General features: G+C 36.3%; 2 protein-coding genes across 5 annotated transcripts in view; one reads left to right on the forward strand and one right to left on the reverse strand.

Moving 5' to 3' along the window:
• Nucleotides 1-20,739, reverse strand: part of kcnn1a (potassium intermediate/small conductance calcium-activated channel, subfamily N, member 1a) — a 41,148-nt gene extending 20,409 nt beyond the window's left edge. For 3 of the 4 annotated variants that reach the window (XR_007829446.1, XR_007829445.1, XM_051131979.1), the window contains exons 1-4: nucleotides 19,434-20,739; nucleotides 9,130-9,579; nucleotides 5,299-5,394; nucleotides 1,033-1,451 (exon numbers count right to left, since the gene is read on the reverse strand). Coding sequence is in view for 2 of the 4 variants with exons in the window: in XM_051131979.1 (XP_050987936.1) it covers nucleotides 1,033-1,451; nucleotides 5,299-5,394; nucleotides 9,130-9,579; nucleotides 19,434-20,438 (1,970 nt within the window). In the remaining 2 variants the exon portion in view is untranslated. The remainder of the gene's footprint in view (nucleotides 1-1,032; nucleotides 1,452-5,298; nucleotides 5,395-9,129; nucleotides 9,580-19,433) is intronic. The other variant, XM_051131970.1, reaches the window with a different exon arrangement.
• nr2f6a (nuclear receptor subfamily 2, group F, member 6a) overlaps nucleotides 1-23,375 on the forward strand; it is a 152,415-nt gene that overhangs the window by 52,991 nt on the left and 76,049 nt on the right. The gene's annotated exons all lie outside the window — the stretch shown is intronic.

Consider the following 23,375-nt stretch of genomic DNA (forward strand, 5'->3'; position numbering starts at 1 on the left):
AGGTCATATAATCCTCATCAATAGTGACATTAAAACATATTTTAGGCTTAGTATTATGAAATGTGCATTGTGCAAGTAGTACTCCAAAATAAAGTTGAATTAAAATTTTTATATCAAGCGATATGTCAGTAAATATGTTAACAGACTCGAACTATACTTAGTATAAAATATATACATTTTAAATCTATTACTTTTTTACTAGGGTATACTTGACTACATTATCTCACAGGTGATGAATCTTCAATGAAACTTTACTGTACTCCTATTAGCAGTCGTCATATTGCATCATTTGCATAGAATAAACATTTCTCAAACATGGTCGTATGACTGGAGATTGTAAACTCTCACTGAAACCAAATAACTTGCAGTTATTCAGTTAGGCATTAAGAATCGTTGGCAGTATGAATGGGGCTTGAAGTTTCTGCACAGCCCTATTTATGCAGATACGTTTAGTTTTGTTTAAAAAGATTCTGATATAAGGCATGTGTTGGAGAGGTAAAGGTAAGGAGAAGCAGGTAACGCAGGCAGGAATGGCAAAGACAGAGTACAGATAAAACAGTTAATGATCACTATCTTTTGAATCTAACCCATTCATCAAAGTGCTGCTTTAGCCCAACAAGGCTGTGTATGTCCATTTCCTAATGTGCCTTAATATGTCGAAATCTAAACTGCCTCATGGGATGAGATCATGATGATGCGGTTTTTGAAGTGGGTATCCTCGGGGCTCCTCAAGATTACCAAAACAAACCATTCCGCAAACAAACAATTAGGCAGTCATGAATTATTTAACAATTGCTAATACAGCTTACAAAACATGGACTGGGATTTGTGGTGCAATCGCAGAGCTGATGGGAGAAAAGCTCTTCATACAGGCAGCGTGAGGCTGTTGGAGATGCTCCTGGAGGGAATGAGTGAGTGGGAGATGCAGAGAGAAGGAGAGCGAAAGACAGAAAAAGAGAGCGAGAGAGAGAAAACGAGTGGAGGGGAGGGGTATAGCTGTGTAGCTCGGGATCAGTCGCTGTGGTGCCATACCTCTCACAGACCCGAACGGTCCAGGCCGCGATGATCCAGGAGGAGATGCTGAAGACCAGCAGCACGGTGCCCGGACAGATGGTCATGAGGGTCTTCATGACGAAGCGCGTGTTGAAGTTGATCTTGTTGAGGGCACCTATACTGCGTGACGATGCGTCGGTGAAGAGCTTGCTATGGAGGAGCATGACCCGGCCAATCAGGTAGAGACGGAGGAACATGGGGATGGACAGGATGATGTCTACGTCGGCGTCGGCCACGGAGGGCACGTAGGTGAAAGCCAGCCGGGCCGTCCACGTGAACACGTACTGGCCCGGGATCGGGTGAATGGCACACACCAGCAGCTCCAGGACAATGAAGAAGATGCGCTCATATGTCATGGCTATCCTCCAGTCATCTGCCCCATTGTCCACCATGAACAGCTGTGGGGAGCAGGTGAAGAACAGAGTGTATTTAGCACACCAGTTAAAAGGAACTCAGAGTTCCTCTGGAAAACATGTACGAGTGGAAGCAATGTCAGCTGATGCCTTAAAGGTGAAGTGTGACTTCTTTCATGGTAAAACCTTCTTGTATCCTATCTTAGTACATAAAGAAAACTATAAAACCAGGTTGACCTGAACACAAATGAGGATATTTTAGGATGAAATCAGAGAGCTCTCTGACACTGCATAAACAGCAATGCAACTACCATGTTTAAGACCCAGAAAGGTAGTAAGGACATTGTTAAAAAAAAAAGTCCATGTGACATCAGTGGTTCAACTGTAATCTTAAAGGGGTCATCGGATACCCATTTTCCACAAGTTGATATGATTCTTTAGGGTCTTAATGAAAAGTCTATAATATACTTTGGTTAAAAATTCTCAATGGTAGTGTAAAACAACACCCTTTTTATCTTGTCAAAATGAGCTCTGCAAAAATCATCCCGTTTTGAGGGATTGTTCCTTTAAATGCAAATGCTCTGCTCTGCTCGCCCCGCCCCTCTCTTCTCTCTGTGGAGTGACGAACTGTTCGGAGAGATTGTTTACTTTAGCCGCATTTAGCGCTAACTTGCACGTTATTAGGAAAGGTGATTTCAAAGATTCGTTAAAAAACCCTTATACTCACTTCTGCTGTAAGTGAAGCTGGATCACAAATGATTTGCGCAAACATAGACGCATTTATGTAGATCGGGAGGCGCATTCACTTTACAAACAAACGTAATCCACTGCATCGTCAGTGGCTCAGATGTCTGGAGTAAATGACGACCACTATGTTCATTATTACATCCAGCAACACAACACCTCTATCGGTCAATCGGAGATATTCTTGTCTAACTTACATCCCTGCTCTGGCATCAAAACAATGGAGGTTGGACTGTTACAGCTGATCGGAGGTAAGACGCTCATGTCAATCAACTATCATGGGAGCGATAGAAGAATAATTTTTGTGTCCAAAGAAAATGTGTCGTGGTACTCTCATGAATGCATTAAAGACTGACACGTTTTCTTTGCTCACAAAAAGTATTCTCGTAGCTTTATTAAGATTACGGTTGAACTGCTGATGTCACATGGACTATTTTAAGGATGTCCTTACTACCTTTCTGGGCCTTGAATGAGATAATTACATTGCTGTCAATGTAGGGTCAGAAAGCTCTCAGATTTCATCAAAAATATCTTTATTTGTATTCAAAAGATGGGGGTTCTTAAGGGTTTGGAATGACGTGAGGGTGAGTAATTAATGACAATATTTTCATTTTTAAAGATTTTCAAGTTGTGCCTGACTACTTAATTTTGCCAATTTAAATTGCATTGTTCGCTAAATGCAACAATCTTGTCTAGCCAATAAACTGGTCAAGACCAGGGTTATTACAGCTAACTAAACCATAAAAATATAATTATTTAAAATAAACCTTAACTGAAATAATATATTTAATAAAATAAACATATTTGATTTCAACTAGTTGGCAAGACGGTAACACTTTACAATAAAGTTCATTAGTTAACATTAGTCAACTACTTCGGTTAACATGAACTAAGAATAAAAAATACTTCTACAGCATTTATTAATCTTAGTTAAAGGTATAGTTCACCCAAACATGAAAATTTGATGTTTATCTGCTTAATTTGATAAACATCAAATTTTCATGTTTGGGTGAACTATCCCTTTAATTTCAACATTTACTAACGCATTATTAAAATTACAAGTTGTGTTTGTTAACAATAGTTAGTGCTCTGTGAATTAATATTAACTAACAATGAACGACTGTATTTTCACTAACATTAACAAAGATTAATTAAAACTGTAATAAATGCAGTTCATTGTTTACTCATGTTAATCAAAGGAGAAGTCCACTTCCAAAACGAAGATTCACATATAATGTACTCACCCACTTGTCGTCCAAGATGTTCCTGTCTTTCTTTCTTCAGTCGTAAAGAAATTAGCTGTTTTTGAGGTAAACATTTCTGCATTTTCTCCATAGAATGGACTGATATGGTGCCCTGATTTTGAACTTCCAAAATGCAGTTTAAATGCGGCTTCAAACGATCCCAAATGCGGTTGTAAACAATCCCAGCCAAGGAAGAAGGGTCTTATTTAGCGAAACGATCGGTTATTTTAATAAAAATAATACAATTTAAATACTTTTTAATCTCAAACGCTCGTCTTGCCTTGCTCTTGTTGAACTGTGTATTCTGACTCAAGACAGTTAGGGTATGTCGCAAAACTCAGATTGTATTTTCTCCCTCAACTTCAAAAATCATTTCAAAATCATCCTACATCACTGCAGAAGTACCGACCCAGTCTTTGCAAAGTGAACATGCAAAGAAGATCAAACACCCTTAACAAAAAAGGTAAAACTGTGATATAGGACGAAGTTGAGGGAGAACATGAGATGGGAGTTTTTCCACATACCCTAACTGTCGAAAAAAACAGAGGTCGGGAAGAGCAAGACAAGACAAGCGTTTGACATTAAAAAGTATTTAAATAGTATTTTTTTTTAATGAAAATAACCAAACGTTTTGCTAGATAAGACCCTTTTTTCTCGGCTGGGATCGTTTACAACCACATTTGGGATCATTTGAAGCCGCATTTAAACTGCATTTTGGAAGTTCAAACTCGGGGATATGGAGAAAAATCCTGAAATGTTTTCCTCAAAAAACATAATTTCTTTACGACTGAAGAAAGAAAGACATGAACATCTTAGATGACAAGGGAGTGAGTGACAACAATCTGTGAATTGTTGTTCTGGAAGTGGACTTCTCTTTTAATGGAACCTTATTGTAAATTGTTACCGCCAAGACAATGTGTTTAACTTTATGTACTAAAATAAATAAAACAGAAATAAAATTAATTCAATATATTTATGCAGTCACACTTTATTTTAAGATCCAACTCTCAGTATTAACAAACCATTAACTACAACTTTTGCCTTGATAAACTCCTAATTTGCTGCTTGTTAATCGTTAGTAAGGTAGTTGTTAATGCAGAATATGGTATGGTCATGCAGAATATGTGCTTTATAAATACTAATAAACAGACAATATGCTAGTAATATGTATGCTAATAAGTAGCTAGTTAACTGTGTGAATTGGTCCCTATACTAAAGTCTTACCATTTATGAATAGTGAATTTAAAATATAATGTAAATAACAAAAACTCACAACAAACTTAATAAAACTAACTAAATTTAAAAATAAAACTATATAGCCTAAAAATAAAAACAACTTATTGATATTAATAAAAGCTGTAAGCGCATATCAGTGATTTTAAAATAACATTTAGAAGCATTGCATTTCAGCATTTTGCTAAAATAGCAAACTTTTAATCTGACATGTTTGTGTTGTTATATCTGTGTAATATTAATATTTATTACAAATAATCATTTTTATTTTGAGTTTTCATTATAAGCAAAGATAAGTCAGTAATAGTTTTCTGTATATTGCCTTCACATACATATAACCACATAGATCTCAGCACTTCACACATAATCCTCAATAATGACAAAATCAACAACAGCATAAAAACCATCAGCAAACGGCAAAACAATAATTATATAACAGTAACAGCCATGCCGCAGTGCATGCTGGGAACGGGCAAACCCTTAACAAACCAGCAATGCTGATCAAAATAAAACTGTTAGAGTGGGAGTACTTAGAAAAACCTGCATGAAAATGTTTTCTATTTGTTGATATTCATGACACACAAACTACACATTTCACCTTAAAACTAGCATTAAGAGATAATTCAAATACAAAGCAATAAACTTTGTATTCTTGACACTCAAGAACTAACCTGTATTTCCCGAGCGTGGTACATTATTATAAGACCAAGCAAAATAACAGTGGAAAGGCTGATAAGGCATTTCAGTGCAAATGAATATGAAGATTCCTGCAACAAGAGAAACGAAACACAGCATTAGAATGAACAAGTCTTGCAGCTTCTGCTAAAGTTAGAAAATCATGCTTACTAACTGAAACATTTTTGTATGAATAGACGCTGTCTAAACCATCTGCGTCACAATACACTGCAGTGCTTCACCCTGGAGGAGTTAATCCCCACTGTGTCAGGAAAAATCAAAAATTCACTTTCCATAATATTCCCCATGGCAACAAATGAACCTCATGCATTTGAGAACCAAAACATCTGATTAGGTCTGATATTAGGTTTACTCGCTATACAAACTCCCTATGACATACATGCACGATCACGCTACGTGGGTGTATTTGATGATGTGAATACTTGAACATGTTTTTCGGCACTGTCCTGTCATCTCAGCTTAAATGTGTTGGTGGGAGTGAGGGACTTGCTGGTTGAAATGTTAGTGTTGTACAACAGAATAAGGATTACAGATCAGCATGTTTCATACAGACTGGAAAGAGAATTAATAAATGGTAAAGTAAATGTAGCTCAGGGCATAAAATGCCCACTTGAGCCATCAACAGTCAGTAATCCTATATAACGTCTTTGTTTTTTTTTTTGTTTCGTTTTTTTCTGTCATATGAAAATATATTCTAGATGAACAAAAAGTGATATTAAAATGACTTTCTGAAAGAAACAATCTGTATGCAAAGATTCCCAAATCAAAATTTCATGTTCTGCCAGTATGAGAAACTGAGCAAAGCGTGCATAATTTATATAACCACAGAAAAGCAATTAAAAGATTTAATTTTAACAGTGAAATTAGACTCCCTTCTCCCTTACCCCTTCTAATTTAACCCCAGGTCCCAATGGCCCGCTACGAAAAATTAGGTCTGAAATTGTTATAAATTTCCCGTGTGACAAATTAGATAGTAAACTAATTAATGTACCTGTTGGTCACCGGAAGGGGTTTTTTTAAAGGTCAGATTCCTAACAAACACATCTGGAGTTCCTTTCTTTTCCGGCTGACATTCACATGCCATTGTTCGTTGCTTTTCTTTTTTCTGTTTTCCATGCAAGATCAAGCCATGTGATAATTCGGTTAATTCAGCTGAATGTGACAGTAGCGGTGTAGCAGTTCTCTCCCACAGGGCTAGAAATAGCACAACCATTACAAAATCCACATCTCAAGGGATCTGAGTGGTCACAGTACCAAACACCTCATTTTGTGGACCCTGCATTATGAATTGCTTTGGGAGTTGTCTGTAACACAGGCCTACCTAAAAGTTTAAAGTATTTAAGCTCTCTAGGACCACCAGTATGGCTTGTGAAAACGACTACAAAACAGTAAGGAGATGAGAAGAGCTACATCCCAAAGCAGATCAAGGCAGTTAGAAGGACAAATATTAATGTCGAAGCATATAAAATAAAAGGAGACAACTAGTAAAACGCTACTAATCTACATTTTAATATTAAGATTTCAGTAATACTTCACAATAAGGTTCCATTTGTTAACTTTAGTTAATGTATTAACATGAACAAACAATGAACAATACATTTATTACAGTATTTATTCATCTTTTTTAATGTTAGTTAATGAAAATAGTCATTCATGTTAATTCACATGCATTTTCTAATGTTAACTAATACAACTTTTGATTTTTTTGATTTTAAGATTAATAAATGCTGTAGAAGTATTGTTCATTCTTAGTTCATGTTAACTAATGTTAACTAATGAACCTGATGCTAAAGTGTTACCAAGATTTCTTTGTTACAAATGATAATGTGGAAATGAAGTAAAGTTAAACTGAAAAATGAGTTTCGTTTTTCTGTTTGTCCCTTTTTCTTTATTGACTGCAGCATTCAAACAGCGTCACAGATTTACATTTTTAACCTTTTTTTTAAGTTACGAATGTATTATTTACCTAGAAATAGTGCGGAAAATTACTTCATTTTGGCACGTTTCATCAGAAGACTGTAGCATCTTCACACCACAGTGTTATTACAATGACTAAATCGTAATTGTACAGTAAACAATAAATTGATTAATAAAGCGTAAATTTATATGTATTTTATTAAATGCATTATCTATTTTTGTAATGAGCAAACTGTGAGATCCACTAAACGGTCATATTCTGACATTATGTAAAAAACAAACAAAAAAAGACTACAGAATAATAGTAAAAAGAATAGTATTTCTTTTTATAGTACAAAATTTCTTTATTATAGATCTGTATAGATATTTTTGTTTTTGTGAGATTTTGGTAACACTTTGCTTATAGTAATAAGACTAAATGGTAACATTTTACAATAAGGTTCTACATTAGTTAACATGAACTAAGGATAAAATAATTCTACAGCATTTATTAATCTTAGTTAATGTTAGTTTCAAAATTTACTAATGCATTATTAAAATCAAAAGTTGTGCTTGTTAACATTAGTTCATGTACTATGAATTAACATGAACTAACAATGAATGACTGTATTTTCATTACAAAGATTACTAAATACTATAATAAATGTATTATTCATTGTTTGTCCATGTTAGTTCATACATTAACTATGAAATGAAACTTTATTGTAGAATGTTTCCGTCTAAATTATGCATATTACCCACAACGATAACAATTTATAATGGGGTCCTTAGTTAACATTAGTTGACTACATTAGTTAACATGAACTAAGAATGAACTATACTTCTACAGCATTTATTCATCTTAGTTAATGTTGATTTCAGCATTTACTAATGCATTATTACAATCGCAAGTGTTTGTAAAAATTAGTTTTAATTTAATAGGTTTAAATTTCAATGCACTGTGAACTAACATGAACAAACGAACACCTGTATTTTTATTAACTAACTAACATTAACAAAGATTAATAAAGAGTGTAATAAATGTATTGTTCATTGTTTGTTCATGTTAGTTAATACACTAACTAATGTAAACAAATAACCCATTATTACTACCCACATGACTACTAATAAACCTAATGTGTGACCCTGGACTACAAAACCAGTCTTAAGTAGCACAAAAATACATTGTATGGGTCAAAATTATTGATTTTTCTTTTATGCCAAAAATCATTGGAATGTAAAGATCATGTTCCATTAAAATATTTTGTACAATTCCTAATGTAAATATATCAATACTTAATTTGTGATTAGTAATATGCATTGTTAAGAACTTAATTTGGACAACTTTAAAGGCGATTTTCTCAACATTTAGATTTTTTTACACCTTCAGATTCCAGATTTTCAAATAGCTGTATCTCTGCCAATTGTCCTGTCCTGTCCTACATCAATGGAAAGCTTATTTATTCAGCTCTCAAATGATGTATAAATCTCAATTTCATCAAATTTACTCTCATGACTGGTTTTGTGGTCCAGGGCCATATATTTAATACATATTTATTTTATATTTAATTAATATTACTCAGTACTTAATTGTATAATTACACTGTAACAAAGACAATTTAAAATGAAAGAGTTACATTTTATTTTGTACTGTCCTTGTTACAGTGCAACTGTTAATTAACAACATGTAGGGTTAATAACAGGGCTAATTAGGGTGATTCCATGTAATTATGCATAATTTACTGTTATTACTATAGTAAGTAGATGTAACATGTAACAAGAACACTGAATAATTTATAACCAAGATTTTAATCAGAGAATTTAACTGTTTTCAAACTTTTGGATCCCACTGCTTATCATGAGCATATTTTGTGTATTTATATGAAAAATACAAAAATGGGAGCACCTACCTTAGTGTAAACCCCCCAGGACAGTTCAGTCTCTGTTACCATGACAACGATCCCAAACATACCGAATATCAGGGCATAGTCACTAAGCCGCTTGCGCTTCTCAAAAAGTGCCCTCCTGTGGCCCAACTTGTAGCCAATATCTTTATTTTTTTTCTGTGGTGCGTTGCCACTCTCTCGGACCAGGCTCTCATTGGACGCCTTGCTGGGGTCCTCGCCACCGCCCTTGGAGACGACCACTTCCAGGCCGGAGCTGTGAAGAGTCTGGAGCGGCTGGGTCTCAGAGTCATGCTCTGCTAGGTTGCGTCTTGACGCCGCCAGGCTGCCCAGTGGTCTTACCACTCCTCCATTGTACTTGCAGCTGTTCATGGCTATCTGAGGGAGTGAGTGACTGCTCTCGGAGAGGGAGGGCTTGGATCCAGCATGGCTCAGCTTTGTTCGCTCAGCATGTGCCTGTCAGCAAAAATCAAATACAGACAAACAGGTGTCAGCAGCAGCATATACACTGAAACCCAGCATTAATCTACTCTGTTGGCACTGCTCCATGACCTGAGTGTCCCAAGGCACATTTCATCAGAAGATCTACTGTAGCATCCTCACACCGCAGTTTAGCAATGACTAAAACTCAGTTGGACAGTAAACAATTCATTGGTGAATAAAGTGTAAATTTCTATGTATTTTATGATATGAATTATCTACTTTTGTAATGAGCAAACTGTGACAGTCCTACTGAAAAGACAGAATAATAGTAAAAAGGATAATACTCTGAAAGAATTCGATGGAAGAAATTACCCACACAAAACAGATGTGCAGCAATCGTGACTGTTAGCGGCTAAATATCCCAATATGGGGAGGTATAATGACGTTTGGATGTTTCACTGTTTGCCTGGGGAGAGGAGTGGGCTTTCTGAAAGTCGTGCTATACCGGCATTCTCTCACACTGCTGAAACAGGATGTCTCTCACAGGTGATCAAGCACTGCTAACCCAGAGTGGAACTAAAATGTTTGGAATACTCTCAATTAGGCCTGATAAGATTATGATTTTGTGCTGACGATTATTTGTCATTGTAATTGTCTGTTTTGTTGATGTCACTTACAGTGTAAGCATAATACATTATATTTTTATAATATAATTAAAAAGGCTCTTATGAATTTCTAATGGATGTTTTGTTTAACTTTAATCTTATTGGTGCTCTTTATATTCAAACTGTAGCCCATCAAACTGAATATAATATAATATAATATAATATAATGTAATATAATATAATTTACAGCAATGTTTTTTCCACAAATGTTTGGCATTACGCAAATTACTTCTTTACATGCCTAAATTTCCCTGAAATATACACTGAAATATTATCACCATCTAAAATAATTGTGTTTAGATTAAATAAACAAACAGATGATTAATCAGTAATTGCAACAGACATACACTCTTAAAAATAAAGGTTCCAAAAGGGTGTTTTTTGCAGTGAAGCCATAGGAGAACCATTTTTGGTTTTCCAAACTTACAGTGAAGGACATTTTAAAAATCTAAAGAACCTTTTTGATTATAAAGAACCTTTTCTGCATTTGAAATGTTCCATTGATGTTCGAGGTTCTTCATGGAACCATCGATGCAGATAACGAACCTTTATTTTTAAGAGTGTACTCTCAAAACTTCTTGTTTATATAAAAGCAATATCAAGGCTGCACTGATATTAAAATTCTGACTGATACTTATAATTATTTTAATACTATGACAGACAGACCCGATCCTCCCTTTATGCAAAATCCGTAGGCTGCGTAGGGCCCCCCGAAATACCAGGGGGCCCCCATGATCTCAAATGTGATTTTGTTTTAGTTTCGTTTTCGAATTTGGCCAAAAAATCAGCCAAATCATGTAACGCGAATGTCAGTCTTTTGCTCCAGACAAAAAAAAAAAAAAAAAGAGCTGAAAGCACGCCAAACACATTGTGCCCTGCTATTATTAGAACTATATTCTATGACATCAGTGATGTAATTTACACTATTTATATTTATGGATTTTAATGAGAAACCATGAGAAACGGGTGAATAAAGACTGACTGTCAATGTTTTATGTTCAGAAATTATTATTTCAAGAAATGTAAAGCATTTTGGCTAATTTATGTGTCTCGTGTTCTGTGAGAGTCGTATGTGAAGGGAGAGTAATGTATCTGTGTTTTTCCAAATGTCTGAATGAGTTTCTTCATCTATGTGGCCACATTGTTATGAACTATACTTTATAGCTGTGTGTTGCGATCAGGGCCATCCCAAGCATGGTTGCAGTGTTTTCATTGTCAAACTCCAAAATTAGATCAATTTTATTTCTTAAAAAACGCCATTATTTTATTTAAATAGGTTAATCATTTCATTTTATTGATTTTTCGTTTTTTTTTTTTTTTATTAGATCAGATAATATTTTAAGCTGTCATATGGCCATGTTACAACATGCCCCTCAAATGTTACAATGTACCCCACCTACAAGGCATGTTGTCACATTTCACTTCCTTTTGCGGTAAATAAAGAAAAACGTATATACTGACATATTTGTACTAGACAAGTGTTAAATTAATGCGGATAAAAAATTATACTTTGAACCCCACATGGATTTACACAAACTGAGAAGGTCAAAAAGTGTTAGGTTGTGCCCTGCGCCCCCCTACCAATGTATGCATCCATATCCAATGTAGCAATGTAGTGTCGACAACTGAGATGATTTCCCTGTAAAAAGCATACACTTTTAGAACTATTAATAACACACAACTAATTCTTTAACTGGGCAAATAACCCAACTGTAAATGGTAGGAAATATTGGAAGAATACCCTAAATACTGAATTGAGGGTTTATATGAATGTATCTCTGAGAGGAACTGACTGTCTTCAGAAAATTTTTGATTTTAGTATTTTATTTTCATCTTACCTCCATATAATGCATATTCAGGTAGTATTTAAAAGCGCAAACTGTTTTGGTTACAGTAGTAACCAAGGAAATGCTGTATCGCTGCCGTTCCATAAGCGCCACCTGCTGTCAGAGAGTGAATTTGCATCTCATTTAGCCTGTCTGCTGTTTTTGTTTTGTGCAGTTATGTTTACTGTTTTTGCATTAAATGTTTAAATTATTCAATCCGATTTACATCAAAACCTACGCATACAACATGTAACATGTTTGTTAGGATCATGATTAAAATGAAGTGGTTCTGCAACTGTTTCATGCATTCTGATTCACATAAATGCATAGTCAGGGAAAAACAGTGATAAACCGTCAAACCGCCAGAATCCTAAGAAAAACCTTAATACAGATTTTTGGTCAAACCGCTCAACACTAATGATCACTAAAAAATAAAAGCAATAATTTGAAAAGCTACAAGTGATTAGGCATTATAACATCATAAAGATTAACTTAAAAGGTAAACTTTGAGTGTCAGATGATGGTAATCTAAACGCAGAAAAAGAGGAAATTAGTATGTACAATTAAATACACAATATTTGTTGATACTGGTAATCGATAATAATAATGATAATACATAACATTATCAGTGCTCATGTACTCTGTAAAAAAAAAAAAACAAAATTTGTTGAGTCAACTTAAAATAATTTGTTACCCTGCTGCCTCAAAAATGTAAGTTCAGTGAACTCAAATAGGTTTAGTCAACTTGAAATGTTAATTTGTACTATGTAAAATCTGAGTTGACTAAACAAAAACTTTGGTAAATGTTACCCAGCTGCCTTACAATTTTAAGTTGAATCAACTCAAATATCTATGTTGTCACTTACTACAACTTAACATTTCAAGTTAACTAAACTTTTTTGAGTTGACTGGAATTAAAATTGTAATGCAGCCAGGTAACAAATTATTTTAAGTTGAATCAACAAATCGTTTTTTACAGTGTACTACATATCAGTGACAGGTATTTATATACAACAAAACAGTTTTTAATCCATTGTTTTGAACTGCATACTTCGATAAAAAAGGAAAACAGCAAAATCTACCTTTAGCAAAAGTTTTATTTCAAATGACTGACTTTGTCATAAATGTATGTTAGATGTCAGTCTCACCTCATATTTGTATGGGACAATCACAACCCAATCTACTTCCACAAAAGCTATTCATTAGCGCAAATTTTTCAGTTTAAATGGCTTTTGAGGAACTGCTGCTAATTCAAAACTCAGTCCACACTGAAAACATTGTCCATGTAATTCTGATCAAATAAATGGAATGGATAAGTGTGCCCTTTATACATACATCTATTACAACCAGTTAGACTGACGAACAGTGCAAAATTAAACAGCACAGACACACACAGTTACACTGGCTAGACACAGTGGCTTTCAAGTCTAACAACTTGGTCTTACATACCACTGTCATTTCATCTCACTTCTTTCCTAAATGTTCTGAACTTAATACAACACCATATTCCAAACAGCCCATGAGCTAATGCAAGTTTGAGTGTGTCAAATTTTTAATGTCAGTACTATTAATAGTAGGCTCTGAACACAGAAGAGGCCACTTTGAAATTGATGGTATTAAAATCACTGCAACCGCTGCAGCGTTACTGACAGGAGAATATGCCAACAGAATCATCTACCTTTGTATGAAAGCTATAATGCAAAAACACATCACTAGTAGGCACGTCTTCAAAAGGGATACATTTTGTACCGGAGGATGAGGAGAGGGTACTTGCAGTGCATTATACAAATTCACACAGTTCTCTGTGCTTACATGTGTTACGCAACCTTTCAGTGTTTCTTTCTAAAGCAACTAGGACTGACCTGGAAAGGTCACATTCAAAAGTTTATTGTTTACAAAAAAAAATTGAGTGTGTAATACAAACCTAGATACATTTTGTAACATTCCAATTTCAGATATAAAGAGATAGCTTACCCAAAAATACAAATTCTGTCAATAATTACTCACTCTCATGTCGTTCCAAACCTATAAGACCTTCGTTCATCTTCAGAACACAAATTAAGATATTTTTGATGAAATCTGAGAGCTTTCTGACGCAACTAGAAAGGCCCACAAAGGTAGTAAGGACATTGTTAAAGTGATATCAGTTCAACTGCAATTTTATAAATCAACGAGAATACTTTTTGTGCACAAAGAAAACAAAAATAACGTTTTTTCTTAACAATTTGTTGAAGCTGGCACAGAAGCCCTCATTCTGATGTTGAATAAAGTCATTCTTTTTGTTTTCTTTGCGTGCAAAAATATTCTCGTCAACATGAGGGTGAGTAATTAAAGACAGAATTTTAATTTGGGGGGAACTATTCTGTATTTAAATGTTCAAGACATCCACATACCTTGATATTTGCATATCTAAGGAGGCATTTACAAAACACCATTTTTATGCTTTTTGGCTGTTCCCTTACATTGCATTTTGGGGGCATAAAAAGGCAAAACTTTGAGTTTTTGAAAACGATTATCATTTCTGTCCCTGCTGAAAAAAAAAAACAACAGACACCATCACAAAATTTCTAATGGTTTTACTGGTTATAATGGAACTTGTATTGGTTTTAATGGAAACTGTAATGGATCCTGTGGGTTTCTACTAGTAATTGGTTGTCTTCTATTGGTGGCTTGTTAAAACCACTAAATCCTAATGGAATAAGTCCCAAAACACACTACAGAAAACAAATTTCTAATGGTTTTAATGGTTAAAAATTGTTGGTTTGTGATGTTCGCAATAGTATTTGTAGTAGAAACCATTAGAATTTCTGTGATGGTTTCTATTGTTTGTTTGTTTTTTTCAGCAGGTGTGTAAACTACAAAAATGCTAATGTCTGAAAACAGTCATGCAGACTATGTGTCTATAGACCAATTTGGTGTTTGATAATGCTTTTTTTGTGGGAGGAGCCTATATGGTGGCAGAAAATTGCAGTTTTCAAGTGGCAGTCAATGGCAACCATGGAATAACGGAATAAAAAAAGTAAAGTTTATATTTCAAAATTTTGACTTTATTTTTGCAATTCCGAGATTGCATCTCACAATTCTGATAGGAAAAATCAACTCATCATTCTCTCTTTTAAGTTTATATCCCTCACTTCTGGCATTTTTCCTCCTCAGAATAGACAAACTCGCTATTGTTGAGTTAAATCGAGTTATAAAGTCTGTAATACCAGATGTAAACTTGCATTTGCACAAAAAAAAGTCAGAATTGTGAGATAAAATAGGTTAATGTAAAATGTTAGTGGTTTAACTAGTATATTATGCTGTAACTGTAGGGGTAATATAATATGTTCCCTACGCTGTAAAAAAATAAAAAACACAATTTGTTGAGTCAGCTTAAAATAATTAGTTACCCTGCTGCCTTAAAATTTTAAGTTCAGTCAACTAAAATAAGTTTATTCAACTTGAAATGTTAAATTGTACTAAGTAACAACTTAGATATTTGTGTTTGTGAAACTTAACAGATGGGTAACCCAGCTGCCTTACAATTTTAAGTTGATTCAACTCACATATCTAAGTTGTCACTTAGTATAATTTAACATTTCAAGTTGAATAAACTTTTTTTGAGTTGACTGAACTTAAAATTTTAAGGCAGCCGGGTAACAAATTATTTTAAGTTGACTCAACAAATTGTTTTTTGCAGTGTATGAACTGCATATGTGAATATTATGTAGACCTATTGTTTAAATCAAATTTATGCTTTAAAAATGCAGTAATCATAGCAGGTTTCATCCATAGTCTGTCCGTTTAAATGTCTGCATTTTGCTTTAAATGGCATTTTTGATGACAAAAGTTGAGTATTCTATAAAAATGATTTGCATTCCGATTCAGACATCCAAAAGCACAACAATACAATTTATCTCTTATTCGGTGGATTTTTCCCATTTCACTCCACTTGTTTCCAGTGTTTTTCTGCCACCACAATGCATGCACAGCTGCTATTTGTTGCTAATTTGTTCTCTTCCATGGACTATATTATCGATGTTCTCATTTCCTTTCTGGGCTTTGAACGTAGACGCATTGCTGTCTATGCAGGGTCAGAAAGCTTTTGGATTACATAAAAAATATCTTCATTTGTGTTCCCAAGATAAACAAAAGTCTTACGGGTTTGGAACGACATAAGAGTGAGTACTTAATGACAGAATTTTTTTTTTTTGGGTGAACTATCCATTTAATCTACAAAAAAAAAACTACACATTTCCTGACATGATTCTCTGATGCTGGACATTATTATATCACACAAAGAAGCAAAACACAGAATGTGCCCACTGGCCAAAAACACAGAGCGCTTCTATGATTATTTTCCGTACGATGGGCTGTTGTGGCTGAATGTCCTTCATGAAACCTTTAAAGCAAACTGATCTTATTTAAATAGACCTTTTAGTCGGAGAGGAAATGAGGTGGGTTGGAAGATAAAGAAAGAAAGAAAGACTTTAATAGAAGAAGAGACCTTTAAAGGGTTAAAGATAGCTTTCCGTCTTATAAATGTCTTCAAGCATGTCTTTCAAGCTTTTTGAACAACAGCATTAAACCCTGAGGTGGCATGACCCTTAATAAACAGGAGAACCTCTATGAGCAATACTGCAGCTCTCTAATATATCAAAGACACATGCTGCTATAATGAGATTGTTCATTAAAAAATTCTTCTGATATCTCTTACTCTTTTTTTAACAAATACTAAAGATGTCACAAATGCCGAGAACCGCACAACCATGGTGGTAATACAGGTTTAGACATTGGTGCTTAATCATATCAAACACTGCTTCCAGACTTCAGTTTGATAACAGCAGCATTGTGTTAATACGGAGATAGGACTGATACGACACTAAATTGCTGATTGTTTTCTTTCAAGTCTTTAATTTTTCATCATCCAGTCTATTAATTAATTATATTAGAGAGGTTTATCAGACGTTTCGCATGACATTGCTTCAACACCAGAGCAAGGATCACTGAGCAAGCAAAGAGAGGCCAGCCAAAAGGAAACTCTAAACACTGACAACAAGGAATAATGAAAAAGTATTTACAAGCAAAGCGCAGTAGTATATATGTTAAGCCTTTCAGAGCACAATGGATCACACAGACCACAATAGCAAACTACTATTAAGTTTCAGCTTGTGTCACAGGATCTTGTAACTGATCAGTCCTTTTCAGGCAAAACAGTTTTTAAGCCATTAGCCAGAACAGAGTGGTTGAACAAAATGTTACAAATGCATGGGTTAGGATACCAGCCTACACAAGTAAACAGTTTTGTTTTTTGTATAAAAAGCACCACAGTGCACCACAGCCAAAATGTTATGCATTTTGCTTCAAAGTTATCTTTGAGCAAAACAATGGCTTTTGTATGCACTTAACTTAATAAGTGTTATTAAATGTCTGAATTTAACAAAAAAAAACAATTTTAAATTATGTCTTCCCTTGTTTTTTTTCTGTTGGGAAAACTGCCAGTGTGTCTGCAGAGTACAGCTGGACACATCTTGAGTGGAGCAATCATGATCTAAGGATCAAAGCTTCATTTAATGATACAATTAAATGAAATGGAGCATAAATAAACAGACGTGTGGGACAGATATTGAAGGTTATTTGTTGCAGTTCCTCAGATGAAAAGTAATGGATAGTTTATGTATTCCAAAAGTCCTTTTGTTTGTGTTACCGGAGCAACGTGTCTAACATTAACAAAGCTTGTACACAACAGAGCACAGTATTTAGAAGTACTAAAGGTCTCCGACTCCACCCTGCACACTATATTCTGGCCAACTGATAAGACTCCCTGTCTAAAGTGAATTTCCTTTGACTGTATGCTCTCATTAGTATCCTTCCTTTCAACTATCTCGCATCAGATATCAAGCGTTTTCTCTTTAAAAAGGTCAGTTTATTTTTCTTCCTTTGTTGGCTTTCTTCCTGCTGTACCGGTGCTGCACTTGGGTTATATCCAACCTTGAAACTCTGGAAAAGGCTCAAAAAACAGTGTTTGGGATGGATGCTGAACCATAATACTAAAACTTTTCTGTGTTATTTTTATATTTTACAAATCTATATGGTGACACTAGTGGTCAGTTATTACAAAAGTAGAGAATCTAAATAAGAAAAGGTCATTTGCATTTCAGATACGGTGTGTTTTACTAAAGGGACATTATGTTTTTTTTTGATAAAGAACAATGATAAAGTCAGGTACTGCTGCCGGAAATAGATTTGTGCTGATTTTGATCTTATCCACATTTTAATCACCATTATTTGTCTATTCTGTGTATATGTATATGCCCTTACTGTGTGAGGCTTGGCTACTATCACGCAAGGAGATAAGCCACTGCGATCGACCTAATAAAAGGTATTTCAGGACCTGACAGAGAGCATGAAGGAGAATGGAGACATGAATGGAGCCTCGGTGAGTGGCATCAGATAACAGGGTCAGAAAAATAAATGGAGCCCTGGGAGCTGTTCAAGTCTTTTGAATGATCTGCAGATGAAGGCACTGGTGCAACAAATAATGAGGGCATCGTTCGGGCACACTGTAAAAGTGGCACAGATTCATGCAACACAGTTATCTGCGGTGCACTGTAAAAAAAAAAAAAAAAATTGGAGTAGGAAATTCTACTAGTCTAGTGTAGTTTTACTTTCAAGTGTGGTTTATTTTTTTCATGCAAAAGCAAAAATGAAGTAACTTAGTATGATAGCATAACTGAGTTATGAGCAAAAGTGGATCTTATTTTAGACTATGTTCTGTCTTTTGACAGACGGGTGCTTAGAGAAAAGGAAGAGTGAAAATTAATATCAAATCCGTCAAAATACAATCAAAAGTCCTACAGTTTCAGTACTGGATTACTGCAGCTTTTTGCCTTTTTATGGCTGTACAGATTTGTTTAAATGTATTTAAAGATTATATCAAATTGTTACATTTTCAAATGGCAGTATTATGTCCAACCTTCCTATAGTTGTATTTTTAGCACTTGAATTGCCGTTTAACTATATTTAATACACATTCGGACACTGCAATAAGTCCTTCCTAAGAAGAGAAACATCAAGTTTTGATATGCACCCTGTTGTCAAATTAAACGCATGTTTGTCTGTGTGAGAGAAAGAGAGATGTGAAATGCACAGTGGGTTTTTATGCCCGTGTGAGTGTATGCATGAGATGCAGTGTGCTTGATGTCATCGTGTTGATAGGCTGCTTTCGAATACATTTCGTTTTAGCAAATCAAATGAGGCGACTCGAACGCTTAACATGACGATTATTCATTTAAGGGCAGCAAAAGAACAACAACAAAAACATACGACAGGCGTGGTCGCATATAACGCAGCGTATGTTCTATATGAGTGGCATATCGAAAGCTGCGCTGGTGCCCATACATAAATAACCAACCTTGTGTTTGCCTGTGCGGTTTTTCCTGTCCTCCTTGTCGTGGGGCTCTGGCCACAGTTGACTGCTGGAGCCGTACGGTGGGCTGCTGGCTTCACTACTAGACACCGATGAGTTTCTCTCTAGCACCCGCTCGCATTGATACGGCTGACAGAGCGCGATTTTCCCCTCCTGGTACCTGCTGCCGCTGCTGCCGTTGCCGTCTCGGTCACTCTGCTGCCGCTGGAGGCTGTGTTCCTGCGCGCCAGCCTGCTGATGCTGATGCTGATGCTGATGCTGCAACAGCGGCGCCTGCTTGTTCCTGCACACTTGCCCCGATCCGCCGATGCAGTAGTTGATGGGCAAGCTGCTGCCCAACAGTAACTGAGCCTGAGGCTCAATTAATTGCCTCTCCTTTTCGGCTTCCCCGCGTGCATTTATCTGTCCTTGAGCGGAGTTTGGCAAGAGTAGCTCAAAGGAGGGGTCCCTTTGTTGATTATAACAAGGTTGCTGCAGCAACTGGTTTTGGTCTCGACGCCCCCCCTCCCCGACGCGACGCTGTACGATGTCTTGTTTGTAATTAGCACTCTTTTGGCGCGTATCCCGCGTATTAGAAATGTGCGAAGGCAGAGGCGGCGGCAGCAGATCAGATGGGGAGGGCTGCGGGGAAACGGAAGATTTGTGCTGAGGAGAATGGCTGCTCTGCGAGAGCCCCTCGAAATGACACTGATAGGCAGATGAGGCCCCTGGAAACGGCTGCGGCTGGTTGTCGTAAGGCGGACGGTCGCTGCGCGGGAGGCTGCAGTGGCCGGTCAAAGGCAGGCACTCGCCGTTCCTGGTGCCGCGGTCCGGACAAGACTGTACATGTCGGTTGTGATGTGAGGAGGTGGATCGCTCCTTTATCGATGGCGGTGGGGGCGGCAGACTAAAGAGCGGAGCGACTGGACGAGATGCTTCCTTTTGACTGTCACGAGCGTCCGTGTCGTTGCTGTGCTGCTGGTGGACAGCTCCCGCGTGCCGATGCCGCATCCCCTCAATATCCGCGTCTTGTTGTGGTTGCTCCTTTGCCTTGTAAAGCACCGACACCCATTCATTGCGATGTGCCCCAAAAGAACCGAGCTGCCGCGTCTCATTGGTGGGCTCGAGCGAGACCTGCCTCGTGACGTCATCGCCGAGATGAACACCGCCCTCGTGTGAAAACCGCTTTATGTTTACAGTTGATAAGATTAAACCTGAGATGTGAATTGGGTATTAGCAAGGTCATGCGCGCGGCGAAAGACGGATGTCTTGGCGGGATTGACTTTTTCATGCCTGTGCCATTGCATGACACTATTAAAAAGAACGAGCATCAAACAGGGGACAGGTGCGCTTCTTTTGTAACTTGCTTAATCTTATTATCACTGCGTAAACCTGCGGATACATATGATGCTAACCGAGTGGAAGACAATTGGATCAGTTCACTTCCAGAATGAAAATTTCCGGATAATTTAGGCTACTGACCCCCATGTCATCCAAGATGTTCATGTCTTTCTTTCTTCAGTCGAAAAGAAATTTAGGTTTTTGAGGAAAACATTCCACAGGGCTGCCAACTTTTGTATTTAACTTGGAGTGGGAATTCCCACAGTGTATATGTACTTGTTATTAATAATTGCAACTGCATTTAAAAATATTTTGACATGAAAATTCTAATATTTTTCTATTAATCTATTAGTCTGCATTGCTTGCATGAAAAACAACACTTCTATTCAAATTCTGAACGGATTATATTTAGCCTAGAAAGTGCAAAATACCCCTCACTTTATAATCACGAAAAAGGTGTCACTTATTTCAGTTCATCACAATACTCACAAAGGACTTTAATAATCAATATGAACCTCTTATTTACATCATGTTACAGTGAGAGGATTCGCAAGCTTGCAGGCAAAAAATCTGGCAGGTGAGTAAAAGCAATGGCCAATCACAGGTGTTCAAGAAATCAACATATGTCTGTGATCTTTTGGTGACTTCCAGAGCGCAAATACAAATACGCACTGGAGCCTTTATCAAATCTGTTTCGCCAATATCCTTTTATTACAGTTTTAACTGAAGGTGCTTTTGACTGGATTTGTGGTGTGAGAGGGTGAGAAATGTCAATTGCGTGAGTCTCACGCTGAATGCATGAGAGTTAGAAGCCCTGCATTCCGGGATTTTTCTCCATATAGTGGACTTCAATGGGAGCAAACGGGCTGAATGTCCAAATTGCAGTGTCAGTGCAGCTTCAAAGGGCTCTACATGATCCCAGCCGATGAATAAGGGTCTTGTCTTGTGAAACGATCAGCTATTTTCTAAAAAAAAAATTAAAAACTGTATATGCTTTTAAACTACAAATGCTTATCTTGCACTAGCTTGACTTCACTCACTAGCCTATGTAATGACCAGGGTTTGAAATTAACACCCGCCAAATGAGGGTAAAAATCAGCTATGGCGGGTAATGCTGTCAAATAGCCAATTTGGCAGGTTACTTTTCGTAAATTATGTTCACTCATTAATTTCTTGGGCAAGTTCATTTAAGCCAAATGTGTGCAGATTTAGCACAAATACTTAATTTGTGTGTCATTAGGATATATTAAATATAGCCTATTTGCGCAGCATATGTGCATATCTAGCTTACTTGAACATACCCGACAAATAATGGCATGGCAAGCATGTGGTTTCCTTTGCATTGAAGAAAGAGAAAAATGAAGAAAGAATTGAAAAAAATATCTGATAGCTCACACCTGATGCACGCAACACGACAAAATACACTAGGATCCATTATGATCAGTGATGCTGTCAGTGGTGTAACTTTGTTTTAAAAAGTGGGTGGGACACTTTTTGTTTTGGCGTTTTGGCGTTTTTACCTTTATTTTTATAGGACAGTGTTCACGTCAGTGAATAAATGCATAGATATGCAATAAACATTCATACTCCTGAACAGTCTAGTGCAGGGATCCTTAAATCTGGCCCACGAGATCCACTTTCCTTCAAAGTTTAGCTCTAACCCTAATCAAACACACCTGAGCATGCTAATCAATGTCTTCAGGATCATTAGACAATCACAGGTAGGTGAGTTTGATCAGGGTTGAAGCTAAACTCTGTAGTGCATTGGCCCTCCAGGGCAAGATCTGAGGAACCCTGGTCTAGTGAAAGAATTTGCGTTTTGTAGGAGGTTTTGGGTTTTAATACGGCCATGGCAAATGTTTTTCCCCTTATTAAAAATTGGTTGTACATCAGTAACCGTATACACAGAGCAGGGACACAATGTGTGTTTTGTTTTGTGATTTAACCCGAATGAATAGTCTCCAATTTTCCAACGTGGTTACGTAATGCATGAGGTCGAGCTAGTGCAAGACAAGCATGTGTGGTTAAAAAGTATATACTTTTTTAAATATAGAAAATGCAGTTTGGACCTTCAATGATCCCCACTGAAGTCAACTATATGGAAAAAAATCCTGGAATGTTTTCCTCAAAAAACTTAATTTCTTTTTGACTGAAGAAAGAAAGACATGAACATTTAAGATGACATGGGGGTGAAGTGAACTAATCTTTTAAGCAGTATCACACAAGCATATTCACTACTACAGGACAGTTGTGAGTCTGATATCACGTTATCACATTTTAATTGACAAGAATTAAAACAATTAATGAATCATTCAGGCATCACAATCAGTTTTATCAAGTGTAGTGCACAAACTAGCAATAGCCTACATAAATACCGTTGGAAAACGGTAGTAGTATTTCATTACAGAAATTTTAATTAATATTTCATTGCTTGTAAGAATTTATGTGATGTTTCACTATCCCTCCCTGATATTTCTGATATCACTGTTATGTAAACAAATAATTCATATTGAGTAACTTGTAATTTAGACAAAATAATGCTCCAAAAGACAACACAGATGCTTCAAAAAAAAAGAAAAAGAAAAAACCTGCTCTTCACTCCTTCAC

This window comes from Labeo rohita, chromosome 2 (genome assembly GCF_022985175.1).
Source record: "Labeo rohita strain BAU-BD-2019 chromosome 2, IGBB_LRoh.1.0, whole genome shotgun sequence".
Lineage (NCBI taxonomy): Eukaryota > Metazoa > Chordata > Actinopteri > Cypriniformes > Cyprinidae > Labeo > Labeo rohita.